Below are 22624 nucleotides of genomic sequence, written 5' to 3'. Positions count from 1 at the left end.
AGCAACATTTATACTAATACATTACTTGATACTGTCAAAAGTGCAAAATACGTACATTTATATTACCTTATTATTCATCTTTAGAAAAGCAGTATTGCTCTGATGTGTAATGAGTATTCCTACATCTTCCCCCCTCCAGCTCCTTTGTTCCTGTACTTTTGGCTGCTGCTTTTTCAGGCATTGCTTTATGATTGTCACTCAAGGGCTGCTTCTTTGGAGTTTTGGCACTTTTTCAGGGCCTGGAACTCTATTGCAGTGTTGAAGTTGCAATGCAGATCTGTAGTTTTGAACCTCTAAGTAAGCCCCATAACTGCCATACACTTGCCTTAGGTTAATTAATATTGCTCTTCATGCTAGTATAGAATCTGTGTTAACAAATTCATTGTGTTTTATGTGAACTGGTGTCATGTGCCCAGTTAGGTGTTTACTGTGTGTGTTCTATATAAACACATAAACCTACCAAGTTTTAGAAATACTTGGAGAAATAGGAGAAATGGCAGAAAACAGATCTTACACATAGTCTTCCTTAGAGAAGCTTTTATTGGGTTGGTCTTTGTTTCTTCATGTCAAGCTGTATTTTAATATTGTAAATTTTTTCACTCCAGTGGTCAAAGGCAGTGGAACAGAGTTTGTACCTTGGAGCTCTGCATGGCTAATCCATTTTGGTATCAGGCTTCAGTGTTAAGCTGAAATAGAGTTGCTCAGTTTTCGAGTTTGATGTGATTTTTTTTTTACTTTATTATCCTAGCAAAATATGCTCATTTTATGGGGAAAACTGACTTCCTTTTAAAACAAGCCAATGTGCTTGATGCTGAATTTCAGAGAATTCAGTAGTGCTTTAAGTCTATTCTGATGGCCTGTGGTGTTTTTTTACTGTGTGTTAAGGTAAATTATTATGGTCCTTAGAGACCACCATAGATTAGCTGGCAGTGCGTTCAACAGATGGATTGCATTTTAGCTGGTTATATTTGTAATGTCAAGTGACAGGCCTTTAGCACAGCACGTTTCATTTCCCTGTTACTGCATAAACCACCCCAGGACAAATATAATGTGAAATAAAATAGAAGTTGAGAGTAATTTGTCTGGATCCTATTATAAACATGTGTAGTCACTTGTACATGATTTGAAGAGAGAAGTTGAGGATAAATCAATAGGCTTTTTATTTACAGCAAAAGTAGGTGAATTAGTCAGAGGTGCTGCTGGCAATAAAAGCAGGAGAACACAGTGCTCCACAATTGGATTTTCTCCTCTCTGGGTCAAATCAATATTGCCACTAGGCACAACCACAGAACTGTATGTTTTATTAACATAAGTGATTCATCCTAGTGAAACTAGGAAAAAAAAAATCTACTGCTATGCAGCCATTGAACATTTCATTTCATAGTTCAGAAGTAAATGTATGCTTTTGTATTTAGTTTGATTAAAAAATAAAATTCCTTTCCAACTGATGTGTCAGCTTCTCCATTATTTATTCCACTGGGCTAGAAGTAAAACTATTTGTGTCCTAGAAGGCTTTTTACATATATAAAAGTACTTTTATTTAGATACATATAGAATATTTATGTGATGTAAACAGTGTGCATTGTGAACAATTTCATCTTAAAGTAAATGTATTTATCAGGACTTGCCTTGCTTGGCGTGCCCTGTGATGTGTGGAGTGGTTTAGTTCTGTCCAGCCTGGAGGAGTTGATTTAACCAGTTCATAAAGCAGCAAGAGTGCACACAATGGATCACATTATAACCACGGAATCCTATTTTCATTTCCTTCCTCCATTGCTTGTTACTATTTTTTCATCAGCCTACTTATACCTTGGGTATATATGACAAGCTCTTTGTTCCAGGGATGTCTCACTATGTGTTTGTATAGCTCCAGCGGATGAGGTTTTGCTCCTGGCTGGGACCTCTGCACTACTCTAATACAAATAACAAAACCTGAGCCATAACAATGAATTGGGTGGATGATTGTGGTTATGCCTGGGTCCTTCTAGTTAATTTTTTTTTTTTGTATGATACTCTATTATGTGCCATCCAGTTTCATTTGTGTTTTGTTTTTTTTTTTCATAAAACCTGACTTTACATAGTGTACGTTTTTGTCATTTAGAGGGTTATCTGCACCCTGCACAGGCTGAGCATGGTTAAGACTAGGTATGATTCCTTCACATCCCCTCCCACTGAGATTCCAGTCTACGATTGTCAGAACTGATTATTTTCAGCAGATGAGGCAACAGTTATTTTACTGGCTTTTAGGTTTCCACTTGAAGGGTCTTTAGAAGTGTGCTTTGTAATTTGCTGGTTTTCAGAAGACAAAAAATAATCCCTTTAAAGACAGCTAATCCTGTAGTTGGTCACATAACGAGTACAATTGTTACAGAGATGAGTGAAGTTCTTAATCAAATTTTGTCATGTATATAATGTGTTGGCAGGGAAACAGTGAGTACTGAGTCACACACATAGTGTCATCAGGCGTGCTTGCATGGTAAGATGTACATGGAAAACATGTCAACAGAAGATCTGTTTGTGTTTCACTTTCTTGTCATTCCCCTGCAACAACTTGTTTCATCTTGTCTAACCTTTTGTGCGACCCTGTCCTATAGTTCACAGGTTCTTGCTCTGAGTTATTTCCCTGACAGCATTAATAACTCCTCAGATAATTATAGCAAAACCCCCAACCTTTACAAAGTTTATATTTATTGGAAGACAAATATATTTTTCTTTTAAAATGGAACCTCCTTGTATGCTGCAAAATAGCTTGTTTTCATTATTATATTAATACGAAAGTGGAAACTTTGAAAAAAAGCATATTTAAAAAACAACCCTTTTGTGTCTTATTTTGCGGTTAAAAATATGTTTAAATTTTAAAGCTTTTTCATTAGCCTGAGTGTTTGCTCTTCCTTAGAGTTCTGATTCCAGAAAAACTTGTATTCAGTTGTCCCTTGGACTTGGAGTGCTCCTTGTCTGGGAAGTGCAGCTCCAGCCTGTCTTTGTGGTAGCATCCAAAGGGACCTTAAGATGCGTAGGGGCAAAGCTGTCACCCCATCCTGCTGCTGGGAGGCTGTGGGCTGGTGCAGATGGCCATTGATTCCTGCTGAGACCTTATCTAAGCATTCAGTGTCTCACCAAATGTTTCCTACTGCAAGGATGTTTGTGAGATGAGATCCATATTGAGGTTATCAGGAATAAGATGATGGCTGTGCTGCACAGATAGGACTCTGCTGAACTTTTCCTGCTCCGTTAGCCTGAGATGCAGCTAAACCTGGCTGGGTACTGTTTGCTTTTGCTGATATAAATAAAGCTGATGATGGTTTTTCCTCATGGGCATTTTAAGTAGGAAAGCACCATTTGGCTTCCAGTCAGCTGGGCAATTAGCATTTTATAGCTAAGCAATATACTTAAATGGAATTGCTTGGCTTGAGCATTGAATTACAATGACTGGTAGACTGCCTCTCCCTTTACATAATTTATTTAGTACTCTTGTTTAGGATTCAGGCAGAGGTTAATTTAATTCTGCATGAGAAGCTAGTACTTACTCAACTTTAATGCTGTGCTGTATGGCAGTGCAGGGAAAGGTTTTTGTGTAAAGCTTATATTTGCCTGGTCTCTCAGTTATGGAAGGCACAATTTTACCTATTTCTTTCCTAGCAACATGTGCTTTGCAAGAGCTGTTGACACACTTAAATGACACTAAAAAAATGCATCCAAGAATAATACCTGAAGACCATTTTATTCCATGCTATTGCACACGTATTTTTAAGAAGCAAATGTGCATTGAAGTATAGTAGGGACAAGGGGACTTTGTTCCTACAAAATTACAAGGGGCCCACTTACCCTGTCACAGGTAAATAAAACGTTAATATGTGACCATGGTGACTTGAGAGGGAGAGCTTCCACTGGATCTCTTCTGACGATCTGAGGCAAAGAGCAAACGTCCGGTGTGTGTGATCTTGGAGGGATAAAAAGAGGAGATAAAATGTGCCTCAGCACTCCAGAATGATTAGAAACTTTCAGATGGAGGGAATGAATATGTTTGTTCATGCTTTTAATAAGCCTAAGTGCTTAACTCTGTGCTTAGAATTTTATCCTGAATCTTGTATGTCTTGGTTTTTCCTAAAGCCCTTGACTACTAGAATCTTTGTGGGGGAATTTTTGTCTTAAGCTTCTTTCTTTAAAAAGTGATTGCAAAGAGCTTGCAAATGTGAAGCAAGTGCACAGCAAGAGCTTAGACACCAGAAGGCTGCTAATGAGAACACAGCATTTATTTATTTATATTTCTCCTAGTGATTTCTGGGTAATTTAGTGATGTTTCTGAATCCTTGGTGTACCAATCCTGGAGTGCCTAGTAGCTTTCAGCAAAACTTACCTTTGGCTTAGGTGGTATCCTTGTTGTTTGGGTCTGCCCATTGTCCCAGCCTACTTCAGGCCCCATGTCTCTGGGGGGCAAGGCAGCAGAGGGAGTGATCCAGGTTGAACGCCCAGTGTGACCTTCACTTGTAAAGCCCTCCCTGTCAATATGGGGTCACGTAACTGCTTGCTGAAACTTTTGTGGGCTTCATTTACTGAGTTTGGGGTCTGGTGCAAATAGTGTAAAACTTGGCTGCTGATCTTTATATTTCGTGATAGTGGTGTTGATGTGCTATGTAGAAGCGTCCGTTCTTGAAACAATCACTGCTGTCAGAAGATTTTTCACAAATCTCTTCAAGCTTAAAATATCCTGATCTTTGGCAGAGGAGCATTTCACAAACCTATGGACACTGCACTAAGGCCTGATGGGGATTTGTTTTGATTCCTTAAATAACGCTTCTGATACCAATATTATTTTTTTCATGGAAATCTCATTAGCAACAAAAAAATAAATAGAAAAGGCAAACTGTAGTCTGAGGGAGGTGCTTGCTGACTTGCAGTAGCTGGCTTCTGAATTGGTTAATGGTCTAGCTGTAAAGCTGGCAACTCAGACCCTAGTGGTTCTAATAATCTGAGAAATTGTAACCATATGTTGTTGCCGTAACCTTTACTGTTTGAACCGAGCTTTAGTTATGCTGTAAAAATGATTAAAAGGTTTCTCACAGGAGAAATTAGATTTTTTGCTTGTACAGTTGCTCTCCAGGGTACTCCGGGTTGTTGTGAGCTATTTAAAATGTTTGAAAACCCTGTTTTGCTCTCCAGCAGCTCCTGCCTGGATGTGTTGCCCCCAGCCATGCTGGTCGCCTGAGGCAGGACACGTGCACACCATCTCTGCCTCTGCTGCCGTGTCTCACCGCTGTGTTTGAATTTGAGCATAACAGCAGCCTTTTATATAATGCAATAACGTATCTTGCTGTCCCTGTGGGGAAATGTTGCATTTTATCTACCATTTCTTTTGCTGTCTGGGCTTCAGTGGTGTGTCCAGGTTAACCCCATGTCCAGTGTAGCTGCACCCTGGGAGATGGTCAGGTCTGTGGAGCTGTTTGGTCCTCAGTGCCAGTTCACAGGCTGGAACAGCACAGTTCCCTGCCTGAAGCCTAAGTTTGACTTTATAGGGTCTTCAGGGAGGAGTGGTAAGATGTGAGGGGAGCCAAGAACCCAGGCTGAGACACAGTGTTTTACTTGTCAACCTGTGTTATTGCTGCTTCAGAGAAGGAAAACAAGAAAATGTTAAGTGATAAAAGTTGAAGAATTCCTGATTTGCTCCTGGGAGAATGGGGGACATTAGTTGTATTTCTAGATGTGGGATTTTAAGCAATGGATTTGAGGCATGGACTCATTATCACAGCTCCTGAGTCAGTCACTGGGTGTCTGCTGAGCCTCACTAACTTTCTGTGGTTTCAGCCCAGACAAAATCTGAGCTGAATTCATGCATGTATGAGCTTTCCCTTAACACATTTTATCTCACACTTGCAGCTGTGTGAGTGGCACATTGGTTCACAGAGGATAGTTTATTAAACTGAAGTAACTCTGTTTCTTTGACTCTCTTTCCTTAACTTGAAAAAGGAGGGCAGTGACATTGACCTTCCTTTAGAAAGTGCTGAGATCTGCCAGTGAGCTGCACTGCATAACAGCCAGGTATTATCATCACAAGGACTAATCTGAAGGTGAAGGCTTTTAGAACAATATAGTTATCTGTTTAAATATTTTATTTTAAATATAAAAAGGTCAGAGTATCACCTCTTGAAACAGTTTAATCTTTCAATCTGAATTAACAAATCATTATTCCAGGCTTGGGGCCAGTTCAGCTTTTATTCAGTGACTGTCAGATTCTTGCCAGAAAATACGGAGCTCAAGCAGTTTTGCAGGCATTCAGTCATGGTTATGTTGGATTGTATACTCAAATAATTTTGCAGAAGGAGCTCATGGGAATGTTAACATCATAAAGGTTAGCTGTAATGTCTTTTGTGTCTGCCAGTTAAATAGCTAGTGATCTGATGATTACACAAAGACAACGCAAATTCCTTATGCATTCCTGCCTCAGTGCTGCTCCACATGCTGGGTGACTGGAAGCACAATTCTTTCTTTTTTTTTTTTTGCCATGGAAATTGCTGGTTAAAGCTCAATACTTCAGTATATGCAAAGTCTGATTTTCTTTGTTTAAAGCCTCAGTGCCATGCTGTATTGTCATAGCACATATTATAGTCAAGCCATGTGCAATTACATCCAATAGTTTTTGCACCTGTTGTAGTAACAGATGCAAACAAACTTTATTTAAGACATCTCGAATGCCCAAAATATAAAATCCATTTGACTAATGAGTCAGTAAATGTTTGGTCTGCATTAGCCAAACTTCACATTACATAAAGGTTTGTAGAGCCTTTTTTTCTTAACAGCACAGAAAGCCCATCAGCTGTGACACAGGTATTTCTGCTTTACCCAAAAGATGAACTGTGGAGGAGTATGTTTTGGTATGGATCAGAGGAAAAAAATGAAATGTGTTATGTCCAAAACATTTTTTGTGGTTTTTTTTTAATTTATTTTAGAATATCCACTCTGAGTGCTTATCAAGTGCTGCAGGCTTTCTGGATTGTTTCCTCTTTCAATCAGGCCTAATTTTCTTCCTGTGGTATAACTTTGAAAGCAGAGAAATAACAATGGGTAGCTTGGAGAGGAAGTGTTTGGGTGAATGGGTGATTGTTTCAGGAAGTGTGTTTCTGTACTGGGCTGTGGTGCTTTTTCCCCTGGCTGTGAATGCTCTGCAAGTATCAATGCCTGTGCCCTTCCAGTGGCCTAGGGGTAGGTTGGGAAGTGGAGACAAGCCGGGAAAAGGCACCTGCCAAACATTTGGTAGAGTTGTATCTGTGAACCTTTGTTTCCTGAATCCCGGCACAGCGTTTCATTCACACAGCCATTTTACTCCCAGGCTTCTTATGTGAAATAAATACTTGCCTGCAAAATGTTTTATTCAGATCATCACAAATGAGTGCTGGTAACTGCAGGTCAAAGCTAACAACTGTACTCCTGTGCTCTGTGTGTTTCTGGGGTACATGGCTGATCGTATTACTGTGCAGAGTCCCCAAGGTATTTATTTCTCCAACTTTAAGCATTTTGCCTGCACTAGGGCCTGTAGCTTTTCTTCTCCCTTAAGCCACTCTGTCACTTCAGAGCTTCTTCAGGCAGCTGCCATTTAAATGTTGAACCTGATGCACCTCCCTTCTGTCACCTCCTCCAAAATAAAATGACCTTTAAATGAGGTTCATGACCTACTTAAATCTGCTTTACTCCCCATCAGAAACAATGCAAACCAATCTAGAACTTTATATCCAGTGCCAGATGCCTGGTCAAGAGTTTTTCCTTCACACCCACTTCCCCAGCCCGTCATTAAATTCTCAGACCTATGAAATAATTTGACCAATTATTTGAGTTACTCAAACTTCACAGAATGGCTTAGGTACCTTTGATGAAGCAGCTGCATTTATACACCCTGAAACATGACATCAGCTGTATGTTACACATCAGATGGTTACAGGTCATACCTGGGGTAAAGGCATGAATGATTGCTGTGCCTGGCATGGTCATGCATTTATTCTGATTAGTGCCCTGGGACCCTTTAAGTTCTATATTAGCTGTAGTTAAAAGAGGTGATTAGTGTATGTTTGCTGTGCAGCCTGATGCTATCTTCAAATAAAGATTTCTCTCTCAAGTGGGGCTTCCTCTCACGACCTCTGACCTGCCAGTATGTTAAAAGCTTTGTAATTGATGGAGCTTTGTATTCTTTGTGGTGTGATTGATTTGGATTCCTTCACACTGAACTTTGCCTGTTGTTCTCTTTTGTTTAGGAGGTCCTGCAGCAGCTGATTGTGATGAATTTACCAAATGTTTTAATGATTGGCAAAGATCCTCTTTCTGGTGAGTAGTTTGAGGTTCTTCATCCCTCTCCTCTGAAATGCTAAATAAAATCTGTTTTGTTTTCTAAAGAGTTCTGTAATTCTATTCTAATTTAGGTTGGAAAACACCTTTAAGAGTCTAACCCTTAACCCAGCACTGCCAAGTCCACCATTAAACCATGTCCCTAAGCACCACATCTCTGTCTTTTAAATACTTCTAGGGATGGTGACTCAACCCCTTCCCTGGGCAACCTGTTTCAATGCTTGACCAACCTTTTAGTGAAGAAACTTTTTCTCATATCCAACAAAATATTCCTAAACCTCCCTTGGTGCAACTTGAGGCTATTTCCTGTTGACCTATCCCTTGTTATTTGGGAGAAAAGACCAACCCCCACCTCACTACAACCTCCTTTCAGGTAGTTGCAGAGAACAATAAAGTTCCTAGAGCTTCCTTTTGTCTAGGCTAAATGACCCCAGCTCCCTCGGCTGGGGACTTACTCTCCAGACCCTTCACCTGCTCTACTGCCCTTCTCTGCACATGCTCCAGCACCTCAATGTCTTTCTTGAATTGAGGGGCCCAGAACTGGACACCAGGTTTGAGGTGTGGCCTCACCAGGTCAAGCACAGGGGGACAATCACTGCCCTAGTCCTGCTGGCCACAGGTACAGGCCAGGATGCCATTGACCTTCTTGGCCACCCAGGCACACTGCTGCCAGCTGTTGAACAGCACTCCCAGGTCCTTTTCCTCTGGTCTGTTTTCCAGCTACTCTGCCCCCAGCCTGTAGCGTTACAGAGGGTTATTGTGACCCAAGGGCAGGACCTTTACTGCTTTGAATCTCATACAGCTGGCTGCAACCCATTGATCCTGCCGGTGCAGATCCCCAGGCAGAGCATTCTGACCCTCCACCAGATCAACACTCCTGCCCAACTTGGTGTCATCCTCAAATTCACTGAGGGTGCCTTTGGTTCCCATGTCCAGATCATTGATAAAGATATTAAACAGGGCTGGCCTCAATACTGAGCCCTGAGGAACACTACTTCTGACCGGTCACTAGCTGGATTTAACTCCATTTGCCACCACTTTTTGGGCTGAGTCTTGCTCTTAAGGAACTCTGGCAACCAAGTCTCCTAAACAGGCCATACTACAAAGATGCTTTTCAATAAACTATATGTATTTGTAGGCAAACTAGAAATATTTGAACACCTCTGAATCTCACAACTTTGTCTCTAGAATGTAACACTGATATATTTATATACCTGTACATATAAATATATATGTTGCATATATATTTGCATGTCATACACATACATGTGTGATAAATGAGCGAGTTCTTGCCAAAGCCAGAATAGCAACTGATTGTTTGGAAGTTCTCTCTTCAGCCCCTGCTGCAACTCGCATGAGGAGCAGCTGAGGGCACTTATTCTGTTCAGCCTGGAGGAGACTGAGGGAAGACCTCACTGCAGTTACAACTTTCTCATGAGGGGAAGAGGAGGGGCAAGCACTGATCTCTTCTCTGTGGTGACCAGTGACAGGATCTGAGGGAATGGCCTGAAGTTGTTTCAGGGGAGGTTTAGGTTGGATATTAGGAAAAGGTTCTTCACCCAGACAGTGGTTGGGAACAGGCTCCCCAGGGAAGTGGTGACAGCACCAGGCCTGACAGAGTTGAAGAAGCATTTGGATGATACTCTCAGGCACATGGTGTGGCTTTTGGAGATGATCCTGTGCAGGGCCAGGAGTTGCACTCGGTGATCCTTGTGGGTCCCTTCTAGCTCAGCATATTCTGTGATTCTGTGAAGTGGCCCAGGAGGCAGAGTGCCATAGGACAATCATGTGCTGTCTTTGAGGTTTTCTGTCCTATGCGCCTGTATAATGAGTTTAGTTCTGGCAATATGTGCACACCCAGAGTCTTGCAGAATTGCCATAAGGTGTGAAGTAACTAAGGTGTGAAGTAACTGTTGCAAATGAAATGTGGGAAAAAAATTGAGGATGGAGAGAAAAATACATATATGAAAATATAGGAAAAAGTTCGAAAGAGAATGGACAAAGAGAAAAACATTTGACTGGGCATGTTATCTAGACAATACCCATCTCATGAGGTATCACATCAAAAGTAAGGTGGAAGCCCACGAGCTCTTGTCTGGAGTTCAGTGAGACAAAATGAAAGCTGTTTAGCCTGAAAATGAAACGTTTTGTTGCTTCGTTGGTTTGGTTTTTTTTGGTTTTTTGCATGTGCATGGTATCTCTGCCTTAGCCCTATGCTAGTGCAAAGAACAATGTGTTTGGTTTCACCAAAGAAGGTAAACTTGAATGAACGCTGTCAGCAGCGATGGGGAATGACATGGTAATCAGCATATCCAGAACAAACAAATGGCAAAAACCTTGGCAGAAGATTTTATTTTGCTGCTTTTAGCAGCAGTAGAGTGCGTATGTACAAAAAAGGATTTGTCAGAAAAGAATACTAGCAGATGCTGGATCACTGAAACTCATGGTCTTGGCACTTCTGCATTAAAATTGAGCTGAGAGTAAGGAATCTGCTTCTTCAGCAAGCAGATTTTAAGTCCACAAGTCTTAATTCTGCTGTACAGGCTGCAGTTATGGGCAAAGAATGTCGAAATACAAGAGCTGTTGCTTTTCTTGGTCATATGGGCAGTGGGCTGCTAGCATCAAGAATGCTACTGAATAGAAATGTCTGGGCCAACACGGCAGTGTCTCTGCTGGCTAAGTGTCAATGGAAAAGGCTGGCTGGTTGTCACAGCCATTCCTGAGCGACAGCTGGCAGGAGACTTACAATGTGGTAACTACAGTTTTGGTTCCTGGGAAAGCTGCACACTCGAAAGCTGTCCTGTATTTAGCTATAATTTCCAATCGTTGTCCTGCTGGTTTTTGTCAGCACTTTAGATCTCTTTCTTTGAAGAAAGCACCTGTGTCTTTCGTAGGAAAGATGCTGATCATGCATATGTTCTGGTGTTCTAGCTCCTTTAATTATAACCAGAAGATTTGCTTCTCTTTCTGACATCTTTTAAAATGTGGTGGCTTGGGCTTTTTTGTTTATTGTCTCTTTTTCTTCTTTTTTCTTAATGTCTTTTAAAATTTATTCTCTTCATTGCTGAGTTTAGCATTGGCATTATTCAGAACTTGGGAAAAAAGGATAAAGAATGCAAAAATGTAACTTCTGGATGTCTAAAATTGATGGGGTATGTGTGTATAAAAAATACTAATTTGCCATATTATATAATGATTTTTGAGAACCAGTTCCCAGCTTGGATGCTACAGAGGAAGGTGGTGAGCAGAGAGACGAGATGTGTTTGCTTTAAAGAATCTATTCATGGAGGAGAGTGTCTGAGGGACAGGATTTCGAGAGGAGCTCACCTTAATCATACTCTTAGGTAGATGATCACTGGTAAGATGTGCTGAAGAAATGGTTACAGAAGTGGAGAACTAGAACTTCCTTCAGGAAGAAAAATCTGTCTAAGGGCTGATAGGAAGCTCGGAAAGAGGAAATAGGGAGGAGAAGGCTGAGGAGAAGTTAGTAAAACCAATAGAAAAAGCTGAATGGAGGAATAAGCTGTGATGAGCAATGCGAGTGAATGATGATCAGGTGATGATGTCTTTGCTACTGTCTTGCAGAGGGGAGTCAGAGAAAGGCACTTGGGAGGGGAAAACCAAGCAAAATAAAGATATTTTCTCTCTGTCAGTGAGAGAGCTAAAGAAGGGCTGCAGATTATGTGGAGATGTGAGGACGAAGTAGTTATGAGCATGGGAAACAGTGCTTCTGGAATGAATACACGGAAGCCCCAGGGAAAGCTGACAGAGAAGTGAGGAGGCTGGGAATGACAGCAGTATGGGGAGAAGAGATGATTGAGACAATTACTTGTGGGAGGGCTTAAAAGCAAGAAGAATGGTAGAGAGGAAACCTTCTTCTCTGTCAGAAGGACAGAGACTGAGAAGGAAGGAGGGTCCTGGAGAGGACAGCTGCAAAGACAATGCTAGGCAGTGGGGGAGCAGTAGCAGCTGGAGACTGAGGTGCAGGAGGTCTGCAGGGCTGGGCTGGAGAGGCAGTGATGAAATCCCAGTTTGATTTGATGAAATCTCCCTCCTGTAGGTAAGTTACCTGAATAAAAGGTCCTTCTTGATCAGAGGAAGAAAAATCAATCCCATTATCACATTCCTGGAACAAATCCAGTGTTGCTTTGTACTGCTTGAGCTGGGAAGGCTCCTAATGACTGTATTAACTCCATGGGTCCAAGACCAGAGAGCTGTTAGATCATTCAATCTGATTCACTGTGTACAATTTCAGTGGTTTATTCCTTGTAAGAAGCTACATGATATTTTGCTATGCAAGTTTTTCAGAGCTGTCTGTTCACCAGTGCTATCTGCAAATTTTATGTTTCCTTCTAAAACACAGCCAAATGTGCTGTGCATGCATTAAATTACAAACTGAACAGCTCTTAGGCTGTGAATGCTGTTCTTGCTATTTAGCTTCCATTTGGCACTCATCAGTTGGGACTATGGAGGGCTTCTGCAGCTCTGCTTTGAACATGAGATTATTGGAAAAACAGAGCTGCCACCACTAAAAAAGCAGTTGGGCTTTTGCATAGGAAAAGGCACATGTCTGCTGGGTTTAGAAGCTTTACTTCGTTTCATGTACTCTCAATAGTTTTGTTCCAGGCCATGGGCAATTTTGCCTACTTCAGTTCATTCGGCCAAAATAGCAAAAACATTTGTAAGAAGATGGCGACTTTACTGTTTCCTAGAATATAGGGAGCTGAAAATAAACTTCAAAGTTTAATTAAAGGACTTAGAAAATTTTCCCAGGAATTTGACTTGCAGAACAATGCAGCTGATGTTACAGGATTTGTTCTCTTTGCTGCACTGTATGGTAGACAACTACTACCATTAAATTTCCTCTTCGTTTTTGTCTTTTTTTTTTTGTTGAACAGCTATTTCAATTCATTACTGCACCACAAATTCCCCTGTGCTCAATAAGAGAATCATTCAACCTATTCATCATCTATGACATTGCTGTAATCACCTTTTCATATTACCTCTGGTTTTAGTGTGTCTTATAAATGGCCACCCATTCATGTGGCCGCACAGAGAATATCAGTTTACAGTACTGGTCACGAACCTCTATTTAGATGCTTTATTTAATTTCCTAGTTTCTAGACATCCTTAGTTTAACACTGCTAGCGAGTGTGCTTGGAAACTGTTGGCAATTAATCTTTTGAAACAGTCATAATTATTATGGGGGGGATTTTAACATTTTTTGTTAAAATGAGGTTTTACTTGCCTGAAGTAGGCTCATTTCTGCCTCTTCAAAAAACTTTGCTAGTCAGATACTTTGCTAGTCAGATATTTTCAAATTACATGTTCAGTTTGAGAATGAGAGAGCCCAAGTCTCTGCTAACAAGTGTCTGTAGAAGCTGTTTTCCATTAAAATTGTAAAAGATGTCTACTCTCACTGTGATATTTTTCATGTCTGGTTTCCTTCCTCATTTTGTTTCACAGTCCTCCAGAGGCAGAAAGGTTCATAAAATATAAAGTTAATAACAGAACACTGCCTCAATAGTGTAAATTTAACATTCAAGCTTTTCTCGCTCAGGATGTTGCTACAGTTGGGAAAAATGGCACCCGTGTGTTTCACCCCTTCTCACCTTCCCCACACACCCACCAGTTGCTCCCTGTAGCACTACACGTGCTGGCGCTCCCTCTCCTGCGCTGGAGTAACATCAGAGTAGAAATATGGAGAAAGAGACAGCAAAAGCTTAAGATTGCACATGCTTGGACCCTCTCGTTCCCACTTCCTCTGACATTTTTCCAACCCCCTCTCATTTTTTGCATTGTCTATGTTCTCTTTGTACCTTGATCTTCTTTTTCATTGTTGTTGTGTCTCCTAATCCGTCTGTCTGCCTTCGCCCTGAGTCCTGCCATCTGTTTCCCACTCTCCACCCCCTGTGAGAGCGGAGGGGTCTCCTGGCTCTGGCACAGGGAGGTTCCCAGGATGCACAGGTGGTGCCCGGGCTTTCCCTCCCTTTATTTTCCAGAAAACCTGCTGGTCCTCTCTCGTGGTCAGGAGCAGATGGGCTTTCTGCAAATCCCCCAGGTGGCTGGCTCCCTTGCAGGCACAAACACATGACTTGAGAGCAACTGCCCTGGAATTTAAAAAAAAAACAAACAAAAAACGTAAAAGAAAAGAGTTTGTTTTTCAGTTAGCACCTTTCTCTTTAAGTGCTAGTTTGAATCCTGTTCATTCAGCTTGTGGGTACCTCTGCCAGGAACTGCCTCAGATCGAAATGTTTGCATCCTAGGTCATAAGAGGACACTGTCTTGGTAAGGTCAACTAATAAGCCTGAGTAGACCCAGCAGACTTTCTTTCCAGGTGTCTGGGAAGGACTTGTGTCATTCCAATGAACCATCATACAGGAGCAGGCACATTCCTGTTTATGCAGGTGCACAAGGAACTTTACCATCTTATTAAATTAGCACAAGTCAAGCGTTTTGAAAAACACCACAGAATCATTCGCTGTTTAGGAGGCACGACAGAATCGGGGATAAAGATCCCGCATGCATTGCAGGATAGATGCACTGTCCTGAGTGTAGAATTCAGCTGCTGCACTGTGTAATAATCCTACAAGTGCTTCTGACTTGCTTAGTAACCTTGGGCACTCCGCTTAAGTGTGTGGTATCTCAGCTCTCCTGTGGGTGAGATGAAAGGGAAGAGGGATAATTAATCCATTCCTGGGTTGTTCTGAGGTTTAATTGAAAACTCTCTCTAAAGCACTTTAGATTGGTAGAGAGGTTTTTTCATACTCATACCCTATTTCTTCTAAAAATCTCCTGTCAATGTTGTTAATCTACAAGGCTTTAAAATGCTACTCAAAGCTAGCTTGAGTATGAGTGATCTGGAAGTGCCTTAATGTCAACAAACTGTCTCCTCCTCATGGGAAACAACTTCTGAATGAAAGCCTAAGAAATTGAACTCTTTAAAACTCATACATGATCTTCTGAAACACGTGTGTAGCTGGTAGGTCTGCTAAGTGGACCTTTCAACTTTAGAAGTGTTTTTAGTGGGTAGTACAATCTCATTTTCATTACATGTCTGCAAGCATAAAATAATTTATTAAAAAAGAAACCTTGGAAAAATACTGACAGCTAAATTTTCAGTGCAAGCTGCCAGTGGAGAGAGCAGACTGCCAAATGTTATGTTTAAAACAGTAACAAACTAATAATCTCATGATTACCTTGAGTCTTAATTTCTCACTTCTTTCTCTAAACTATAGCTTGTCTTTCCCTGCCTTAGGTTGCCATGTCTGTCTCAGCTTCTCTTCCTCATGGGAGGACTGGAGTGGGGGGTAAGGTCTCAAAGTGCTATTTCCAGGCAAGGTCAGTCCCTGTTGGGAGACCAGGGTTGACCTTGGTAAGTTACTTTGCAGTGATAGCTGAAGGTGTTTGACCTCACAGGGGTCATGCAGCATCACCTGTGCCCATCTGTTATCTAGAGAATGGGAGAGAATAACAAAGCTTTTGGTGCAGAGAGGTAGGTTTGAATGGCTTGAGTAGCTCACATGCCTTTAGGATGGTAGAGATGCTGTCACTGTTGGGAAGTAATTCCTGGTGTTTCCTAAAATGAATGATTTCAAGCCACTAGGCTCACCCTGAGGATAGTTGTGGTGCCATGATGCATGAATTGGAATTTATGGTCAACAGATGGTGGTGGCCAGAGCACACAAGGGTTAGATCACTTGTCTGGTATGATCCAGAGCAGCAGCCTGGTGGCTACTCCTTCAGTCTCTCCTGGAGACGTTTTGCCCTGAGTAAGTTTGGGAGACATACTCAAGTCACTAGCTGTCCATAACTTAATAACTTGCTCTTGTGTCCCACAGGCAGGCTTTGCATTTAATACCTGGTCTGGTTCTGCTTTGAAGCTGATGCAGAATGAAACCCAATGCTGAAACTCTAATGAGAATTTAGTTTCCTGAAAATATACCTTCTGACCAAAGTAATTGTTCCTAGTAGTGCCCTCAAAGAAACTGTTCATGAAGTAACAGATTTTTTTTTTTTTTTTTTACTGTTGCTGAAGGGGCTTTTTTTTGTGTTGCTGTCTATGCTTCCGATCATGTTACTGAGATTCATACAGAACAATCAGACTTTCACAGACTGAAATGTAATTTGTATATTAAATTGTAACTTTTTAGGAAAGAGCAAGCCTTGTATGCTGCTAGATACAGGGAGAAAAGTAAGAATGATTGTGCATCTTTCAAAACCAGTTTTTAAATATTCCGCAGGGAAATAAGCTATATTGTATATACAGGGTGAAGTCTGAACTAACATGTTTTAAATATGGCTGTTTCTGTTGAAGATTTCCTGCTTGCAAAATCTTAATGGTTACTAATGTGGAACTTGGATACTGAGAATTGTGGTGTTCATTTGTGCAGATTACTGATAAGTTCTGTAGGGTATTCTTGAAACATTTTGAAGATGAACATTCCTAAAAGTTGTTAAAAAATTTTTTAACAAGTAAGATATGTTTAAAGACTGGTTCAGGGCACTTGTGTGCCCTGAAATCAGGAAATTGGAAAACAAGTTACTTCCTTAGCTGCCTGCACGTGGCTGTGCTGGCTGCAAGGTTCTGCAAATGGCAGGAACCCCGTGGTAATTTAGGTCAGTGTGTCTTTGTGTGGCTGTGGGGCTGCCGCAGCTTAACTGATGAGTCAGATTAACTCCCGTTCCCTGGCCTTGGGTCCTGCACATGCTTCTGACTTGCTGCCAGTGCAGCCTTACAAGGGCATAGTGTTGGTAGAGGAGTACAGTTGCACTCGGAAATTAGTATCTATTTAGTGATAGGAGCGACTGAACACCCAAGTAAAGCAGGATGTATAAAATGGAAGCATTAATCCCACATTTTCACACCCTGTGTCAGGAAGCATGCAGATGTATAGGGATGAGAGAAAACTGTATATGGCCTGTTTTGTTTCTCTTTTCTTATCTTCCCCCAGTGTGGATAAGGACAGGCTTTTCCTGAACCTAACTCCATGAAGATGTTTTATATCCTCATTGAAGCTCCTTGCCTCCCATCTCCCTTTGTCTAACTTGGATACGCATAACTTTCTTTACTACCCAACAGTCCATGTTCACTTTGTTGAAACGAGCTCTGGAGTTGGCACAAAGCTGCACCAGTTCTCCTTGTGAACCTCTTTCCTCACCTTGGGCTGCTGGTTGCACAGGATTGCCTACAGTGACAACTGGGGTGTGTCTCCTCGCCCCAGGGCTCCCCAGCTCCATAGTAGCCTTCCTACATCGGTCATTCTCTGTCCCTCTTAGCACATCAGGTTTATGCTTCAAAGTGTGAGCAGACTTTGATGCAGAACAGAGGCAGAATTTACATGCTAAAACGTCTCTTGAGAGAATTTATGTGCACAGAATGGTATTCGGCTTCGGGAAGTCTGAGTGACAACTGTTTACAGAAAGAGAATTTAGGGCAAATTCTTTCTTTGAGAGTAGCCCTCCTTTGCTCCACCCAGGGTGTTTTTCTTTTATTTTGCTGGGGTTTTTTGGAGAGAGGGAAGAGGTGTTGGTGATTTGGTGGGATTTTTGCGTCCTTGTTAATCACAACACAAGAGACGAGCATTGGTCATATGCACTGAACTATTTAAAGGAATTTTTTTTTTTGATGTATGATCAGAAAAGCCTTAGAAAATAATTGGTGAGGAGAGCACATGAAGGAAAAAAAAGTCCTGCTGTATTTGGGATTTTTAAACTAATCCATAAGACCTGTATTATTATACATAAAGTATGATAACTTTATAATTGCCATATATGTATTGTTCAGGCACTTGTTCAGAGGTCTTATTTCTCTTTTCAGGCACATACTTTGGAGACAGTCACTTGCAAGTACTTTATCTGTCACACGTGTGTACTGACTACCTTTTTTCTTCTCTAGGTAAAAGTATGGATGAAATTAAGAAGCTGCTGTTGTTGGTTCTGGGCTGTGCCGTGCAGGTGAACATTCATGAAAAATAAGCTTGCTTTGAATCTGTTATTTGTTCCTGGACTGAGAAAATCTATCCGAAGATCAGTGCTGTATGAGCAAATCTCGAGTTCAAGACCACTTATGAGCTAAATTGTGAGAAACACAATAGGTGAAGGAAAGAAGTGCGGGGGAGAGGAAGCACGCTGTGTGATAGCAGTACCCTCAATTTGTTGCCAATGCTTAATCATCCACAGGATGTGTACTTTTGCAACTAAGTAATGCACTTTGACAACACAGTGGGAAGAGATAAGTTTTGAACAGTGTTCTTGATATCAAGATTGTTGTTGGTTTATTTTCTTACTGTTTTAAAATACAAAAGGGAACAGTACGTGTTAGTGCCAAACAAATAGATGGTCTTAGCAAGTCTAAACATTTGTTTAATGAATCCTGATTTTACTTGCATAATGTTTTAATTTAGTATTCTGTGTAGAAAATACAAAATTAATAGATACTTTGTATATTAGTGTGGGGATCTTTACGTGATATTTGTTAAAATGAGAGGCAATGTATATGGGAAACTGCAGAAATGCACAGCAGTTACCAGATAAAGAAATCAGTGTTCTGCCCACCAAACCTCTGAGGCTGTAAACAATGGCCGCATTGGGGGCAGGCCTATGCTGATAATTGACCTTGTTTGTAGGTCCATCTAGTGTTTTTATCATGCCTTAGGATACTTACCCTGCTCAGCTATGTCAGCTCAATTATGTCAGGGTAAAGCTGTCTATGTATGGCCGCTCTGAACTATGTTAGTGTGTTGCATTGCAGCACAAAGAATTGCTTTGGCAAGCTGCTGTGCATCCTCAGTCCTGTTTACTGGTTCTTCCCAGTGAAAGAAATGGTTGAGATTCAGAAGCAGGCTCCAAAAGGACACTGTAAATGAGTTTAAAAAAAACCTTTAATGCTTAACTTATCCACAATGCAGTGTTGTTACGAGGAGGCAATAATGTTGTTAGAGCACAATCACAGATATACAGATAGCAGATGTCTGCCTCTTCTAAAGCCTTAAGTAAAAGATTTACTAAAATCTGTTCGTCTGACACGTCACTCATTTTTATCCAGAATGTTTCGTGTTTTTTATCTAAAGCATATGTTGATTTAGTCCAAGAAGCAGCGTTGTGCATCGATGTGAATAGTACCTAAGGTGATGCATCTCTTTTCATTGCCAAAACGGAGCAAAATACAAACAGCAAAGCAGGCAGGTTAAATGATGCAATGTAAATGTAGGTTTACATTTGTGCAGCTCCATTAATGAAACCATGATGATTTCCTCCAGCTGTTGCCCCACCTCTTGATCTCATTGCATGTTGAACTTGTTTTTAAAGAGCAAAACCAGCCATTTAACTTAGCCTTAATTGTACTGACTATAAAAATTTAAATAATTTGTTAGATAATTTGGTTCATGTTCCATATGGAGCAATGAAGTGTTATACCTTCCAGTGTGACAAAGAGTAGATCTTGAACAGTCTGTTGTTAGAAGTGTGGGTTGTTTGAGGTTTTGTTTTGTTTGAGTTTGTGTTTGTTTTTTTTTAATTTCAATGAAAATGATGCAGTAAGTTTTAGAGTATATAGTGCTATTTCAGGGTATGCTTTCTTTTAACAGTGTGAAAGAAAAGAAGAGTTTATTGAAAGAATAAAACAACTGGATATTGAAACCCAAGCTGCCATTGTGTCACACATACAAGAGGTGGGATTCTTAGTATTGTCTGTTTTGTATCTTTCCCTTCTTTGACTTAACAGGATTTTTTTGCTATGAAACTTTAATGCTTGGAATTTCATAATGGATATTCATGAACTTCACAAAAAAGGAAGATTGAGTATGTTACTGCAGTCAGATTATAAGAAGAAGATGATAAGTGCTGGGAACATTACTTGGCTCAGTGATCTTTTAAAGAAATGCAGTGGTAAATGAAATGCCTTGCTTGCCACTTACAGGCTATGTAGAAGGAATTGTTGTAAGGATACATGTGTAATATTTACAAAAACCACGTATGTCTTAGGAGCTGCAGTGCCTCTTGCATGATGGTGTAAGCACTTGGTCCCCAGGCCTTGGGGTAGGTGAGACACAGACTCCCCCCTGACTTGCTTCAGACAGTGACCTCTGAGCTTAGATGGTCTTGACAAGTGTACTCTACAGCTGAAGTTGGACATACACTCTTTTTAAAAAGAAGCTTGATCCAATGACAAACATTCTTGGACTTCCAAGGTTTCTGTAGAAGGAAAAAAATACAAGTAGGTGTTAGGAGCCATCTTACTTTGGAGAGCCAAAGGACATCCATGTGGAAACACCCCCTCGCTGGGAATGGACACTGACTGTGGCCAGGTGTCAGTGCATTCAGGAAACTTTATTCTTAGCACTTAACAAAATAGTTAATTAAAAAAAAATCATGATGAACTAAGCACATGGTTATGACAAAAGCAGGAACAGTCTTTAACTGAGGTTGATAGACTTGCCTGATGTTTCTGCTAAATGATTCAGAGGAAATCAGTTTGGGTAAGGTAGCAGATAAAAGGTACACTGCTAGCAGCAACCAGAGACATTTCTGCTAAATGCAGCTCCTCCCAGCTGTATCAACTACAAATTGCAAATTTATTGAAAGCAGGGATTATACTCAGTGACACATCAACCTAACTGTTCAGTGTGGGATCAGTCCCTTCCCTGTGATGACCACCTCAGGGTCAGTAAGACAGTTGCATATTTCTAATATGCAAGCACACACGCTATTGATCATAATATTTGTCTGGTCACTTTTAAAAATCAGACTTAATAATTATAAAAAAATCTAAATACCAAAAATTACTGGGTCTTGTTACAGTTAAGGTAGTTGCGTGTGTTATTTGCAGCCTAGGTATGGTGAAATGTGATATGATTTTTAATTTATCAGTAGAAGAACCTGAGAGATGCAGCATATACAGTAAACAAATTTACAAATCAACCAGTGAAAAGACACACTTTTTTGTTCCTCCTTCCTAGGTGACTCACAACCAGGAGAACGTCTTTGACTTGCAGTGGCTGGAGCTCCCAGATATGGCCCCAGAAGAACTAGAGTCTCTCTCCAGGAATATGGTTTTCCACCTCAAGAGGCTCATTGATGAGAGGGATGAATGCACAGAAGTACGATGGCTTATCTTTCCCATATAGAGCCCACGAGAAGCAGGAGATTCCCTTCTTTTATGTCTTGTTTGTGCAGGTTTCTATTTCTTCTGCACCTTTCTACTACACCTCTGAAAATCTGTAGAAGTGTTTTGACTTTTCCATTGATTCACCACTAAGATGTGGTGAAATGATTGGTGAAGGGGAGCAGCACAGTCTCTCCATGAAGTGGAGAGACCAAATGTCTCCACGTGTCTATTCAGTCATTAATCTTCTAGTGCTTGCTAGTCTCTCCACTGGTATCTACCATCATGGGCTCCACTGTCTTCTCTAGGTTTTTTAATTCATCAGTTCCTTTCCCTTCAAATTTCTGGAGGAGCCTTCTTCCCTCCTTTAGCCTTTTAATTTTCTGTCATGCCTTTGACTGTGATTTTGTTAGTTAAAACTGTTAGTTGTTACAGGTTTTTATGAATTCTTCAAGAAAAGCATACTTATTTTGAGCATTGGAAAGGGAGTGTTTTAGTGGACTGAGCATAGTGGAGATTCCTTTCCTTCTCTGTGTAACCTTCACTCCTGGCTATCACTTGAATACTGTATAATGCCAGACTAATATTATTCTAAATTTATAAATAATTTTTAGATATTTTTAAAACAATGTATAAATACACTGTTATCTCTTGACACTACATAATCTTCTGTATTTCCAGGTCATTGTAGATCTCACTCAAGAGAGAGATTATCTGCAGTCTCAGCAACCACCAAGCCCTCTGAAAGCACCAAGTCCAGATTCTTCACCAAACCCAGCCAACCCTCTTTCCAGTGAAGACAAGCAGCACCTCACAGTTGAGCTGGCAGATACGAAGGCTAAATTAAGAAGAATCCGGCAGGAGCTGTGAGTCACCAGTGATTTGTGCTTCTAGGGAGACTTCTATATAGAGTCTTATGCATCCTGAAAGTGCAGGTGCCTGTCAGCTTCAATACACTGGCCTTCACAGAAGCTCTCAGAATCACATCCTTTAAATCTTTTATTCGTAGCAGTAGGAAGCTTGTATGTGTGTTCCATCTTTTCTTCTTTCTTAATTGGTCTTTAAACAGAGAGTGATGGCTACTTCCATTCTTCTTTTCGTGTCATCTCTTCTCCCCTTCAAAATGCCAACTGCTAGCTCTACTTTCTCAGTTCTAGTGTAAAGTCCAAAGGCCAGTGGAGCTAGCTA

At 40.8% G+C, this 22624-nt stretch overlaps 1 protein-coding gene across 3 annotated transcripts in view; it reads left to right on the top strand.

The window, feature by feature from the left end:
• The window catches only part of CCDC88C (coiled-coil domain containing 88C), a 103509-nt gene that overhangs the window by 35069 nt on the left and 45816 nt on the right, over window positions 1-22624 (top strand). For all 3 annotated transcript variants that reach the window (XM_032690733.1, XM_032690732.1, XM_032690731.1), the window contains exons 4-8: window positions 8241-8310; window positions 18230-18288; window positions 19920-20003; window positions 21291-21431; window positions 22118-22302. In XM_032690733.1, the coding sequence (XP_032546624.1) occupies window positions 8241-8310; window positions 18230-18288; window positions 19920-20003; window positions 21291-21431; window positions 22118-22302 (539 nt within the window). The remainder of the gene's footprint in view (window positions 1-8240; window positions 8311-18229; window positions 18289-19919; window positions 20004-21290; window positions 21432-22117; window positions 22303-22624) is intronic.

This window comes from Chiroxiphia lanceolata, chromosome 6 (assembly GCF_009829145.1).
Source record: "Chiroxiphia lanceolata isolate bChiLan1 chromosome 6, bChiLan1.pri, whole genome shotgun sequence".
NCBI lineage: Eukaryota > Metazoa > Chordata > Aves > Passeriformes > Pipridae > Chiroxiphia > Chiroxiphia lanceolata.
The sequence above is the reverse complement of the archived record's forward strand: the minus strand, read 5'-3'. Positions and strand labels throughout refer to the sequence as shown.